Source organism: Papio anubis, chromosome 16, assembly GCF_008728515.1.
Source record: "Papio anubis isolate 15944 chromosome 16, Panubis1.0, whole genome shotgun sequence".
Lineage (NCBI taxonomy): Eukaryota > Metazoa > Chordata > Mammalia > Primates > Cercopithecidae > Papio > Papio anubis.
In genome coordinates, this window is record NC_044991.1 from 50,468,438 (window position 1) to 50,483,188 (window position 14,751).

Below are 14,751 nucleotides of genomic sequence, written 5' to 3' on the forward strand. Positions count from 1 at the left end.
AATTTTTTATACATTTCAATGAACAAACATATATTTAATTATAGAACAATATTACTTAAAATAGTTACTAAAGCTATTATGACTTTGTATTAAAGATTGTTTTTTGAAATAGGTTTGTCCACTGTCTGTTACATTAACAGTGCTTGCCATTTTTATGTGCTTTTTTGCTATCCAAATTGTTGAGGAATAATTTTGCTAAATGATAAAGTGGTATAATCTTATTTATTAAAAATACTTAGCAAGAGTACACCCTTATAAAGATAAATACGTTTTATGTCAATGTATTATCTATTGATACTTTTATGTATTTTACAATTAAATTGCCGTCAGTGGTAACATTTTGTTGTTGTTGTTGGCCTAGAAAACTACCACTACTATTCTAGCGCTAACCCTAGGGTACACTTTTATGCTAAGATTATTGATCCAGGTATGCAGGTGGGAGTCAGCTTCCATTTGACTGGAATGTGGAGGCCTCTAAACCCAAGCCGCATGTTAAGTTACAGTTTCCTTAAGATGCTTGTTTTACTCTCTCCAGGTGATGATGCCAGGGAGGCTGTTAAACATGGCTTGAATGGGATCTTGGTGTCGAATCATGGGGCTCGACAACTCGATGGGGTGCCAGCCACTGTGAGTTTTGGCAAACGCTGCAATTTCCTTTTGGAGTTCCCATTTCCATCACTGTGTTACTATCTCTATGTCTGCCTCCTCTTTGTGTGTAGTTTGTGTGATCAGTCAAGGTGAAATACGTGCAAATATGTGAGATCTTGGATTTTAAGTTTAGTGGCACATAACTACCCAAATTAACAAATATATTTATGTTTAATTAGCTCAGTGCATTTATTTGTAACCTATGAAAGTCTCTGTTAAATAATAAAGACATTTGTGGGCAAGGATTATTCTGGAATTCACAGATACACCAATAAGTATGTAAACGAGTGTGAAACAAAGGATTACGCCATGAATGTCCATAGACATGAACTAGCAGAGAATTGTGGGAATTCAAAGGCTGTGGTAGAATCTGAGATCATTGGTACAACTGAGACAAGAAATCAGGAGGAGGGACATATTGGAATTTCCTGTGGGGTGGCGGTTGAAAAGCTGCAGAGAAACGGTGACGAGTTGGGAAAAGGAGAAAAAAAGCTTAGGCCCAGGCAAGGGGAAGTGAGCTGTAAATAGGCTACTCTGGCTGGGTTGTGAACCACCTTGGCTGCATATTGGAATCATCTGGGAACTTTAAAGACTCCTGATCTCCTCCCCAGGTCTATTTATCAGAATCTCTGGTTGGGGCTTGGGAGTGTATAGGCGCTAGTATTTTTTTAAAGATATCAGGAGATTCCAACGTGCATCTTTGGTTTTTATGTACTGGAGTAGGCAAATCAGAGTCCAAAATCTAGGTATAAAAGTGAACCAAACTGGCCTGAAAGGTGTGGGACTGAGTGGAACTGTATTGAAGAGCAATTAGAACCTGAAGATCCTAAAACCATGAAAACCAACAGACACTTAGAGCAGATTTTAAGATCAGGGACTGGGAGTCCAGAAATGGATGCAAAGCCATGGAGATGGACACATTTCCTGGGGTGGATTTTATGGATCCGTGATCCAGAATGGGGGCCAGGAGCCATTGGTGGGGTGCTATCAAGCGGATTCCCTTACGTGCTGTCCACTTGTGGGGATTTGGCCAAGCCTCTTGTAGATGGGGCAATGATGTTGCAGATACTTTTTGCTTCTGCTCTGGCCCCATGTGGCCCCCTCTTTGCAGTGTGATAAGCCTAAGTGTAAAATGGCAAAGAGTGAGATGTGCTCAGGGAATACTAAATAATCCATCTTGTTTGCAGTGTCTGATGCTGTAACCGCCCAACCGGCTCTCCTTGTCCACCGTATAGACAGAGCCAATTTATCAAGACAGGGGAATTGCAATAGAGGAAGAGTTTAATTCATGCAGAGCCAGCTGTACTGGGAGCCTGGAGTTTTATTATTACTAAGATCAGTCTCTCTGAAAACCTGAGGTTCCGGGTTTCTAAGGATAATTTGGTGGGGAGGAAGTCGGAAAGTGGGGAGTGCTGATTGGTCAGGTCGGACATAAAATCACAGACAGTCCAACTGTCCTCTTGCTCTGAGTCAGTTCTTCATTGGAGGCCACAACACCAGATGAGCCAGTTTATCAGTCTAGGTGGTGCCAACTGATCCAGGTACAGGGTCTGCAAAATATCTCAGGCATTTATTTTCGGTTTTTACAATGGTGATGCTATCCCCAGGAGCAATTTGGGGAGGTTCAGAATCTTGCAGCCTACAGCTGCATGACTCCTAAACCATAATTTCTATTCTTGTGACTAATTTGTTAGTCCTGCAAAGGCAGCCTAGTCACCAGGCAGGCAGGGAGTTTGCTTTGGGAAAGGGCTGTTACCATCTTTGTTTCAAAATTAAAGTATGAACTAAGTTTCTCCCAAAGTTAGTTTGGCCTACACTCAGGAATGAACAAGGAAAGCTTGGCAGTTAGAATCAAGATGGAATCAGTTAGGTGAGGTCTCTTTCACTGACATAATTTTCTCAGTTATAATTTTTGCAAAGGCGGTTTCAGGGGGAGTGGGAGAGTTCTGGGAAATGCATCTGCCTGGATAGATAAGGAAGGAGATCCTTGACTATTATGAGTCATTGGGTGTACACTAGAAGAGCCTTGGCTTAGCAGCAATGAGTCTTATAAAGTGGATTTTGTCATGACAAGAAGCAAAAAGGCCAATGAGGTGGCCTTTACAATTACCATAGCCAAGGAAAGAGAGAAGGAGGGCCTGAACTGCAGAGGGACAGAGGGAATTGCTTTCTGCTCCCTACCTTGGTTTCCTCATCTTTTAAAATTTAAACCTTTAAACTGTAATGTTTTATAATGTGATTTACATAGGCAAAGTAACTAGCATCATATAACAAAACTTTATATATCTAAATATATTTACTAAATATATATATATATTTCCTATCTATCTATCTATCTATCTATCTATCTATCTATCTATCTATCTGTATTTACTAGGTAATGTGGGTCAACTTTCCAGACTACCACCTCTCTCAGAACTGGATTCTTATATAAATATTTTCCCTTTTATCGGAACCCTTCAGTGGTAGTTATTATATAGATTGTTTGAATTGAGATGACCATTTGAATTTATCCACACAACCAGACGAAGAGTAGAACAAATACTTTAGTCAACTAGTAGTGGTCTGTTGTTTCATTGAACTAGCAGGTTGATTTAGTGACATTCATAGACCAATTGTGTGGCTGTGATGGTGGAGTAAATGATGGCAGGGAATATTGGGTGTGCATATTGCACTGAGTTTTTCCTAAAGCACTAATGGTAAGAACCAAGCAAGTCTTTGTACATTGTAGGATTATACAGTCAAGTGGTGGCTCACGCCTGTAATCCCAGCACTTTGGGAGCCCAAGGCAAGGGGATCACTCGAGGCTAGGATTTCAAGAGCAGCCTGGCCAATGTGTGAAACCCCGTCTCTACTAAAAATGCAAAAATTAGCTGGGCATGGTGGTGTATACCTGTAATCCCAGCTGCTTGAGAGGCTGAGGCAGGAGAATTGCTTGAACCAGGGAGGTGGAGGTTTCAGTGAGCCAAGATCCATGCCACTGCACTCAAACCTGGGCGACAGAGTGAGGCTCTGTCTCAAAAAACAAAACAAACACACAAAAGATGAAAAGTAATGAAACCGGAAGTTGTCAGCTCTTTGCAACTCAGTTTTGCTCCCAGAGACACACCATTTTAGGTGATATTAAATGTTGGCTGCAGGTAAACAGAGGTGGAAACTGAAGACCTCCTCCTTGTAGGGTGGAGAGGTTGGTCACAGCAGAAAGCTTTTTCTCAGATTTATGACTCACCTGTGTATGGATATGCAGACTTAGTGGGTGGGCCAAATTGTTTTCTAAAAATAAAATATAAATCTACTGAAATAAAATCTAACTAGATTTTAAGGGAAAAATAGCCAAATGGTGTTGCTTGTTTCCCTCTCACTGAGAGAATATGGACATATCTAGAAGGGTTTTTGAGTTGTGTTCCCTGAGACTGTTTTTTAAAAAACAATAACTGAACCTAAGACCTGGAACTATAAAAATTCTGGAAGATAACATTGGAAAAACCCTTCTAGACATTGGCTTAGGGAAGGATTTCATGACCAAGAACCCAAAAGCAAATGCAATAAAAACAAAGAGAAGTAGCTGGGAGTTAATTAAACTAAAGAGCTTTTTGCACAGCAAAATGAATAGTCAGCAGAGTAAACAGACAATCCACGGAATAGGAGAAAATCTTCACAATCTATACATCAGATAAAAAACTAATATACAGAATCTACAATGAACTCGAACAAATAAGAAAAAACAAACAATTTGATCAAAAAGTGGGCTAAGAACATGAATAGACAATTCTCAAAAGAAGATATACAAATGGCCAACAAACATAGGAAAAAATGCTCAACATGACTAATGATCAGGGAAATGCAAATCAAAACCACAATGCGATACCACCTTACTCCTGCAAGAATGACCATAATCAGAAAATCAAAAAACAGTAGATGTTGGTGTGGATGCAGTGATTAGAGAATACTTCTACACTGCTGGTGGGAATGTAAACTAGTACAGACACTATGGAAAACCACGCAGAGATTCCTTAAAGAACTAAAAGTAGAGCTACCATTTGATCCAGCAATCCCACTACTGGATATCTACCCAGAGGAAAATAAGTCATTATTCGAAAAAGATACTTGCGCAGGCCTGTTTATAGAAGCACAATTCACAATTGCAAAATCGTGGAACCAACCCACATGCCCATCAATCAATGACTGGACAAAGAAACCGTGGTACATATATATGATGGAATACTACTCAGTCATAAAAGGAATGAATTAACAGCATTTGCAGTGACCTGGATGACATTGGAGACTATTATTCTAAGTGAAGTAACTCAGGAATGGAAAACATCGTATGTTCTCACTGATATGTGGGAGCTAAGCTATGAGGTCGCAAAGGCATAAGAATGATATAATGGACATTGGGGACTTGGGGGAAAGAGTGGGGGAGTGGGCAAGGGATAAAAGACAACAAATATGGTGCAGTGTATACTGCTCAGGTGATGGGTGCACCAAAATCTCAAAAATCACTATTAAAGAACTTACTCATGTAACCAAATACCACCTGTACCCCAATAACTTATGGAAAATAAAATAAAAAATTAAAATTAAAAACAAAACAAACAAAAACCAATAACCAGCTGGGTGCGGTGGCTCATGCCTGTAATCCCAGCACTTTGGGTGGCCGAGGTGGGCAGATAACCTGAGGTCAGGAGTTTGAGACAAGTCTGGCCAACATGGTGAAACTCTGCTTCTACTAAAAATACAAAAATTAGCCAGGTGTGGTAGCGGGCACCTGTAATCCCAGCTACTTGGGAGGCTGAGGCAGGAGAATTACTTGAACCTGGGAGACGGAGGTTGCAGTGAGCCAAGATTGCACCATTGTATTTACTCCAGCCTGGGCAGCAAGAGCAAGACTCCATCTCAAAAACAAAACAAAACAAACCATAACCCTCCTCTTTGCATGTCATATACATAAGAGGGATGCTTGCTTGAGTTTTGCCTCACACTTTAGAGCAAATTTGAGGCTCATAATGATGAGAGAAATGTGAGAAAGGATTCGGTGTATGGCACAGTACAAAGTTCTCTCAGTGTGTGGGTTTTGCGGTGAGTGACAAAAGGCTTCGAGGAGGCTGTGGTGTCCAGGTCTCAGTACTTGCACAGAAGAACTTGCTGTACTGCAGATTTTGTTATGTCATAAGTCAGAGCCACAGAGGCAGCATGATGTCATGGGAAGAGCACTGAAATGGAGTCTTGTCTCACCTTTCTTAGGGGATAAGAGCTAGGTGAGTAAGTCACTGAGACTTTTAGCCCAAACATCTTCACAGTATTGCGTTACTTACAAAAAGAAAGTGGACAACAATATGAATTCTACATTTCTGTTAGGTTGGTGCAAAAGTCATTTCACCATTACTTTTAATGGCAAAAACTGCAATTACTTTTGCACCAGGCTAATATAAATCACAGGATTTGCTTATATGGAGAAATACTTATTATCACTAGGAGTCCTAGAACAGTAATTTAACTTCAGTTCATCTTAATATGTTGCTTCTGAGAAGAGTTGTCAGGCCTCTGCTACACCCCAGAAAAACTAAAAAATAAGATCGTATTAAAAATACACTTGTCACCTCATGGTTATAATGTGATCCAGATTGGCTTTGAAGTAATTAGAGAATAACAGGATGGAATCAAATTGAGTTCTAAAATACATAGCATTAGATCTTCTCAAATTAAGATTCTCTGGAATATTTGAATCCTAAGAGCATTTTTTTTTCAATTTTGCATTTTCATTTTGATGCTATCTGGACACAAACTACTTCAAGCTTAGAAATATGACTTTCTTTCACAGTGAAAGTTATCAACAGCAAAACATTTTTATAGAATAAGCATTTGGGTTGTTAAGTTCTTGGGGATGTTCTGTGAAGTACTACAAGGGATTTAAATTTTCTTCTATATAAACAGTCCATGCAATTCTATCTTGGAGAAACATTTAATGTATCAGCTGGCTTTTGCTGCATAACCAGTCACTCTGAAACTTACTGGATAAATCACAATCATCATTACTACAATCTACAATTTTGTGGGTTGGCAATTTGTGTTGAGATCTGCTGAGTGTTTCTCTGGTCTTGGCTGGACTCAGTCACATGTGTCCGTGGCCAGCTACTAGGCCTACTAGGAGGCTGTCATAGGATGAGCTCTGCAGGGATGGCTCTGCATTGTCTCACATCTTCCAGCATTCTCATGAAGTGGCAGGTCTCCTAGAGAGTGAGTGTAAGCATGCAAGGCCTCCTGAGATCTAGGCTTGGAATGGGCATCCTGTCACTTCTCATATTCCACTGGTGAAAGTAAATCACAAGTTCAATTCAGATCTAAGGTGTGGGGGAACAGAACCCTCCTTCCTTTCCCTCTCTCCCATAATGTTGAAAGGAAATGAAGAAGAGGAAATCATTGTAGCCATTTTTGCAGTTGCAAACAATCAGCAAAATGTATACAGACCAGTGATTTTGTAAGTGTGCTTAGGTTATGGGCAGTGACTTGGACTCTGTCTCCTTTGCGTTTAACTAAGCACCTCTGGTTCCATCTGCTTTTATTTACTTTAAACTATTTTGATTTGAACAAAGGTTTCCATACCTAAAATGTCAGAAATCGAGAGTATAACAATGGATGCAATAGAGGATGGAAAGGTGAGAGCTCCTTGCCGGTAGAAGTTGTGTTTGGGGGAGGGGTTGGGGAAGCAAGTTGTGCAGGGAACATTCTGGAAGAGTGTGACTCGAACACAAATGAGAAAGAGGATTCTCTTTGCGAGTCAGATCCCTGTGGGTTTCTTTCTACACCCCCTACTCTGCCTGACATTAGTGCCTTAAATATACCAGGTCCTTTATAAAGTGTTTGATAAAACAGCGAATAGAGGGATGAATGAGTAACAGTATACAGGGATCTTACCATATTTTCCTGGAGATTAACTCCAGTGGAGTTAAGCCCACAATTAGTTGCCCGAGGAAGCACTAAGGAAAAGGCTAAAATGAATGATCTCACAGATGTATAGAAAGCTGAAAAGAGGGAAACATAAACAGGGCCATAACATAGTGAGTCTGTCTACTGTATTTATTTATCTAATCTGTTTGATCAGAATTATTTTGTGTAATATACACCTAGTAAAACTGCAGCTATTGAAAGAAAAAGGGGAGGATTGAAATGCCTAGCAATAGATGGAACATTGTTGTTCACAGACACATGAAACACCAATCTGGGCTCTGTTTTTTAACCCAGGATTCGCATTTTTAAGTATCTTTATTAGTTTACTTTTAGGCCAGGGTAGGCATTGGAAATTACCTAAACACACTTGATTTGACTGACTTTGAAAATGTGTATTGAACCCAAGCTAGCTAATATTTTTCTTTGGTTCTGGTTTCAAATGGGGAAATATGCTTAATTATAGCTTGCATCATCGCTTGGAAATTGTAGCATTTATATGTTGATGTAACTTGCCTGAATGCAAAAAGAGGACTATGTATAGGAAAAGGGACATATGTAAATAGATCCAAAGCATGTTTGGCGAGGCTGAAAAGCCAAAAGGAAAAGAGGAAAATCACATTACGTGCCAAACATTTAGGGGCCACATGCCAAGAGTTACCTTCACTTCCTTCCAATCTGTAGCCCTATTTGGTCTTCAGCCTCATATATAAAACTCTCTTTAAGTTTAGCCTCTAAAATTTTAGGGTAGAAATGGGATAACCTTTGAGTGATTTCAGCACAATTATTTCTGGAAAAGGTGGACTTGAGTGTATGGCAGCTTCTTCAGCATACATTTAAAATAGGAACTATACTAATTTAGATTTTTACATTTTGGGATGAATGTGGGTGATTTCTACAGATTTCGATCTCTAGCTCACCTTGTAAATTGTTTTCATTCTCAAATGCAGATTCACATTAAAGTAGTCGATTGTATTAGTTAGCTACTGCCATGTGACAGTATAAAATGAACAATCCCAAACTCAGTGATTTAAATCAGCAATCACTTATTTCCATGAAAGTTTGTGTTGACTAGTGTCTACCGATCTAGGCTTGGTACTAGCTAGGTGGCTGGTATCCAGTTGTCAGCTCCAGCTGGGCTTGGCTGTGCTGGCTCTGCTTCCTGAATATTTATCCTGGGGCCAAAGATGAGGGGGAAATAATACCTGGTGGATGGTCTTCTCATGGCAAATGACAAGGTGCAAAAAAGTAAGTGGGAATACATGAGGTTGCTTAAGGCCTATGCTCAGAAATGACATTCTGCCAGCTCTGCTCACATGTTATCGGCCAAAGTGGCCAAGGCTAAGGTGCAGGCAAGTGCATTTTGATGCCAACCTATGTCCATCATCACCAATTGCCAATCAAGACCAAGATCTTCATGGTGCAAGTGGTCATATTCCTTAAAAGCAAGAAAAATGTTTTCACAGATTGTTCTTTAATATACAGCTGGATGCAAAATATGTTGGATGACAAAATAAGAGACTAAGTTGTTTTATTATTAGTTGTGTTTGCATTTTACACACCGCTTGCACTATTATCGGAGCATGAATTTTAACAATTGACTTGCAATGAATAATTTATGTCAATAAAATACTTCATTTACTTTTATACATTTTATAATCCCATCACTTTGGGAGGCTGAGGCAGGCAGATCACTTGAGGTCAGGAGTTCGAGATCAGTCTGGCCAACATGATGAAACCCCATCTCTACTAAAAATACAAAAATTAGCCAGGCACGGTGGTGGGCACCTGTATTTCTAGCTACTTGGGAGACTGAGGCAGGAGAATCACTTGAACTCTCAATATGGAGGCTGCAGTGAGCCGAGATCATGAAACTGCACTCCAGCCTGGGTGACAGATCAAGACCCTGTCTCAAAAATGAACAAAAAAAAGTTATGGAAGATCAAGTGTTTTATGTTTATAATTTTTTGATGACAATCTTTGAATATAAGAAACAGAAAAAAAGAAAACCTTGCACTTTAAAATAAAAATAAGCTACTCATTTCCAAATTTAGTTGGTGTTTTAGTTACTAGCATTTGTACCTCTCTTCTTTCAGGAGGAAATAATTTTACCGTTGACCCCAAACCTACTTGGCTTCTTTCACTCTAAGCCCTAGCTGGATGTGTCCGTGGTTTTTGGAGGTGGAGTTGAATAACAATTCAGTGTTAATAGAGTGACATTATTGAACTTTTCTTTCCCCAGATTGATGTTCTGCCAGAAATTGTGGAGGCCGTGGAAGGGAAGGTGGAAGTCTTCCTGGACGGGGGTGTGCGGAAAGGCACTGATGTTCTGAAAGCTCTGGCTCTTGGCGCCAAGGCTGTGTTTGTGGGGAGACCAATCATTTGGGGCTTAGCTTTCCAGGTAATTGGACAAAGAAATAAATATATAAAATAGACAATTTGACAGTAAAACAAATGAATAAAACAAGTCAGACTGATTTACACAATAGTTCTGTATTTTTTCACTCGGTTAGGGGGAGAAAGGTGTTCAAGATGTCCTTGAGATACTAAAGGAAGAATTCCGGTTGGCCATGGCTTTGAGTGGTAAGACTCATTCTTGTTTACAATTTTCTTTTCTTTTATGATCTGTAAGTCAGGGTCCTTGGTGGAGAGAAGTGAATTTGAAAGAGAAGAGTGTGGGATCATTGAGTATATTAAATTTGACGTTGACTCCATATCTACAGTTTTGAGGAGCTCTGCATGTGCATAGTCTCTAGTAATTACTTAACCTCTATATTTCACAGCTTTATTAGGAATATTTTGGTGAGTACGACTACTTAAAGGTGGTTGCAACATCATACTCTTCCTCATCTCATAACACATGAACACATACATCTACCTGGATAGTCAACAGCTCCCTTTGGATATCTAAGTGGCATCCCAAACTCTTACCTGTCCAAAACTAAGCTGCTAACATTCCACATTAAACCTGCTCCACCTGCAGTTTCTCCATCAGTTCATGTTAATCCCATAGTTTCAGTTGCTGAGTCCAAAAATCTTCAGTCATTCTTGCCTCTTCTTTTCTCTCACACCTTCTTACTCACAGGGGCTCGATCTTCAAAATATAATCAGATTCTGACCTCCCTGTCATCTCTACTGCCACCGCCCTGGCTGGAGCCATCATTGTGTCTCATCCCATGGACATTGCGAGTGGGCAGGTCTATCCTCCTGTACCTCCCCTCTCCCAGTCTATTCTGATCATGGCAGCCAGAACGGTTCTTTTAAACATTAATTGAGATCATCTTACTTTTCTGATCAGAAAACCCCCAATGGCTCCTGGTTTACTCAGAGTAAATGCCAAAGTCCTTGTAGTGGTTTACAAGGCCTCTTATGGTTTGACTCCCGTCATCTTTCTGATCCCAACTTCTAATAATGTCACCCTTACTTATTCTACCCATGTGACATTTGCCTCCATGATGTCCCTTGACTGTGTGAGATATGTTTTAGCCTTGGGGTATTTGCAATGATTGTTCCCTCTGCCTGGATGCTCTTCCTCCAGATAGTTACATGAAAAACTTCCTCTCATCTTTCGTGTGTTCATATAAATTACACTTTCTTAAAGGTGCCTATCCTGATTACTGTGTTTAACATAGCAATTTACCCTCCACCAATCTATTCAACTTTCAGTTTTCTTTTCCAGTTTTATTTCATGCTTTTTCCATAGCACCTATTGTCTCCTATATGTCATCTATCATAGAATTTCCTTTTAAAATTATATGTGTTATATATTGTCTGCTTCCCCTTTAGAACAGAAGATGCATGAGGCAGTGTGCTTTGTTGTCTTGACTGCAGTATTTTCAGTGCATAGAGCAGTGCCTGGCACACAAACAATACATATTTGCTGAAAGAATGAATAAATAAATAAATAAATAAATAAATAAATAAATAAGCATTAAAATATTACTAGTGACTATTTCAAATTTGGCTCAGAAAGAACCTGTAGCTAGAAAGAATGGCCGGGAGTTAATTATCAGCTACCCCATGTTTGAAGGCAAAGAGGATTTCCTTTTCTGTAATCCATATGATCTGGATTGTCCCCATAGATAGAACTCCCCAGATAAATGGTCTACTCACTACTGTACTCAGTCTGCAGACAGAGCCTCAACAAGAAGAATGCCATTCTGTGAATCCTCACTACGCATTTTAATTTGCTACAGACATATCCTAAAAGAGAGCTTTCAGTCACTGACTCTCTATTAAATGTGGCAGAAAGAATATACTCTTTGTGTTAATAAAAATATGTGCCAGTCATTTTGTGTTAAGGACTGTTTAGGTAATAAAAAATGGTCTCATGCCACATAAGATTTGGCAAGCCTACCTTGAATCATAAACCTTACATTTGTCAAATTTTACATTCCTTGGGAAAACGATTACCTGCCTGATTATTATTGCATTCAGTTCATATTAAATGTATGCATTATTTTTTCAGGGTGCCAGAATGTGAAAGTCATCGACAAGACATTGGTGAGGAAAAATCCTTTGGCCGTTTCCAAGATCTGACAGTGCACAATATTTTCCCATCTGTATTATTTTTTTTTCAGCATGTATTACTTGACAAAGAGACACTGTGCAGAGGGTGACCACAGTCTGTAATCCCCCACTTCAATACAAAGGGTGTCGTTCTTTTCCAACAAAATAGCAATCCCTTTTAGTTCATTGCTTTTGACTTTTCAATGGGTGTCCTAGGAACCTTTTAGAAAGAAATGGACTTTCATCCTGGAAATATATTAACTGTTAAAAAGAAAACATTGAAAATGTGTTTAGACAACGTCATCCTCTGGCAGGCTAAAGTGCTGTATCCTTTAGTAAAATTGGAGGTAGCAAACACTAAGGTGAAAAGATAATGATCTCATTGTTTATTAACCTGTATTCTGTTTAGATGTCTTTAAAACAGTGGTTCTTAAATTGTAAGCTCAGATTCAAAGCATTGGAAATGCCTGATTGACAACATTGAGAAGGTAGCCCTGGATAGAATTGGAATGGATGGCAGTAACTGGTGATACTTCTTTGAATGCAGCTTTCCAATCACATCTTTAGTGTCTGAATATATCCAAATGTTTTAGGATATATGTTACTTCTTAATCAGAGAGAAATAAAGCATTTTTGGGGAAGGATATATCTAGTCCATTTGTAACAATATGAAATTTTAATTTTATTTTCTGAGCCCTAATTATCTCGTTTCCTTTCTGCATACCTCATTGGTTCTCCTGTACCTCCTACTTCCCTTTCTTTACTCTTTTGATTCTTTACCATTGATAGCCATGTGCAAGGGTTGCTACATAATGTGTGAGGACTATGCCACATTAAAATGGGGCCCCTTGTTCAAAAAGCAAGACAAAAACCTTTTCCTTCCTTCCACAGTTTTTCTCTTAAGCTGTCATGGAGATGTTTGCTGTTTCATGTCATGCTTCCTTGGGATTGGGGATACCCACATGGCAAGTAGTAGAGCCTTCCAGGTGCCTGGGGTATTGCCTTGTAACTTGCCTTGATCCCACCTGTGCCCATGCCCAGAACCCTGCTGGGACTGAAGGACAAAAATACTAAGCAGAATGCCTGAGCCAGCAACCAAGAACTCACTTAGCAGACATGGGGAGGTGGCAGGAGATGGAACAATGTATGATGCTAGGTTCTCAGTGTCCCCAGCACAAGTTCCATTGTTGCATCATGCTTCACTTATAAAACACAAATTGAATGATTACATTATTAAGTATTTCAAGCCAATAACCACAGAACATCAAGCTCTAAGCCCGAGTCCCTTTTCTGAGCATGGAGCCCTGTCCACCGCACTAGGAGCACACCCATGAAGCCCTGATCACGTGACTTTTAGATTCATTCCTAAACCAAGTATTTGACAAATTGGAGGTGAACTAGGTAGCCAAAGTAATTTTGAAGTTGGTTTTTCATCATCTCTCTGGTCGTTCAACCACTGTGAGGTACTGAATGAAACAATTCAGAGAATCACCACCTGAAAATATAATTATTATATTATGTTTTATTATTATTATTATGCTTTATTATTCCCAGAACTCTTTCTCTCTCCCTTTCTCCTTCTAAATGCTAGGACATTCCTAAATATTAGCATGAACACACAAAAAACTGTTTTCTGAAATTATATACCATTCTGGTAAAAAATAATCACTTAACTTTATGAAAAAGAAAAGTTATCCCTTAACTTTTTCGCAAAATACACAGAATAAATATTTCTATCATATCATGTCATTGTTTTATGCTTTTCCAATTAATATTAATCAATGAATAAGTGTATAATAAGCACCTCTGATTCCCTCGACAGATTCAAAATGCCTTCTCTGTTGGCACAGAATTTCCAGTTTGACTGCATCACACTGTGTGGTTGTGTGGGCGCTTGCTTAAAAGTTGATAACTTCCCAGAAAATAGAGATCTCCAAGTAGTGTTTTATGTAAGGTTTATGCAAGTAACGGTGACAATGGGGATTACTTGTCTTAATTCGTGAGTTTCTCGTAATTTTTAAGATTCCCTGAGCCACAATAACTCCTTGAATGTAGATTTTCGTTTATATTTTCAAAGTTGGAATATATCTGAATGCTTTTTGTTTGATAATTTTTTCATAATCAAAGATATACAGCTGTTTGCTTTTACTTTTTTTTTAATGAGTGATATGGACCCAATTGTAACAGTGCTGAAATAAAAAGTGTCTAATGGTTAAAAGAGGAATGGTGTGTGTTGGTTGTACAATCCCTTTCAAGAGTTTTGAAACTTAGGCTTGATAGATAGAGTTCTTTGAGGAAGCCAACAAAGTCCTCTCTTCTAGGTTTCTTGAAATACGTTTGGGGGAGGGGTAACAGGGCTCCATAAGGGCCGCCTCTGCCTTTCATGTATGTTATTTTATGTCTATAGTGCTCTAGAGCAGTTTCTCAAGCTTTAATAGTGCATCAGAATCAACTTCAGGACTTCAGGGCTCGTTGAAACAGATTGCTGCGCCCCATACCATGGATTCTGTTGCAGCCATCTAAGTGAGCCAGCTATTGGGTATGGGTTCCAGGCAGGGAGGGCAAGCCTCACCTTAAAAGGCCAGCTGTTCCTTAGCCAATTGACACTTTTTCATTAAATTTTATTTCTTATTGACATATGAAATTCAT

General features: G+C 39.2%; 1 protein-coding gene across 1 annotated transcript in view; it reads left to right on the forward strand.

Annotated features, from left to right (window-relative positions):
* HAO1 (hydroxyacid oxidase 1) overlaps positions 1 to 14,326 on the forward strand; it is a 56,801-nt gene extending 42,475 nt beyond the window's left edge. The window contains exons 5-8 of the mRNA XM_003905057.5: positions 536 to 627; positions 9,836 to 9,994; positions 10,107 to 10,176; positions 12,062 to 14,326. Coding sequence (XP_003905106.1) covers positions 536 to 627; positions 9,836 to 9,994; positions 10,107 to 10,176; positions 12,062 to 12,132 — 392 coding nt within the window. The 3' untranslated portion in view covers positions 12,133 to 14,326. The remainder of the gene's footprint in view (positions 1 to 535; positions 628 to 9,835; positions 9,995 to 10,106; positions 10,177 to 12,061) is intronic.
* The last annotated feature ends 425 nt before the right edge of the window (positions 14,327 to 14,751 follow it).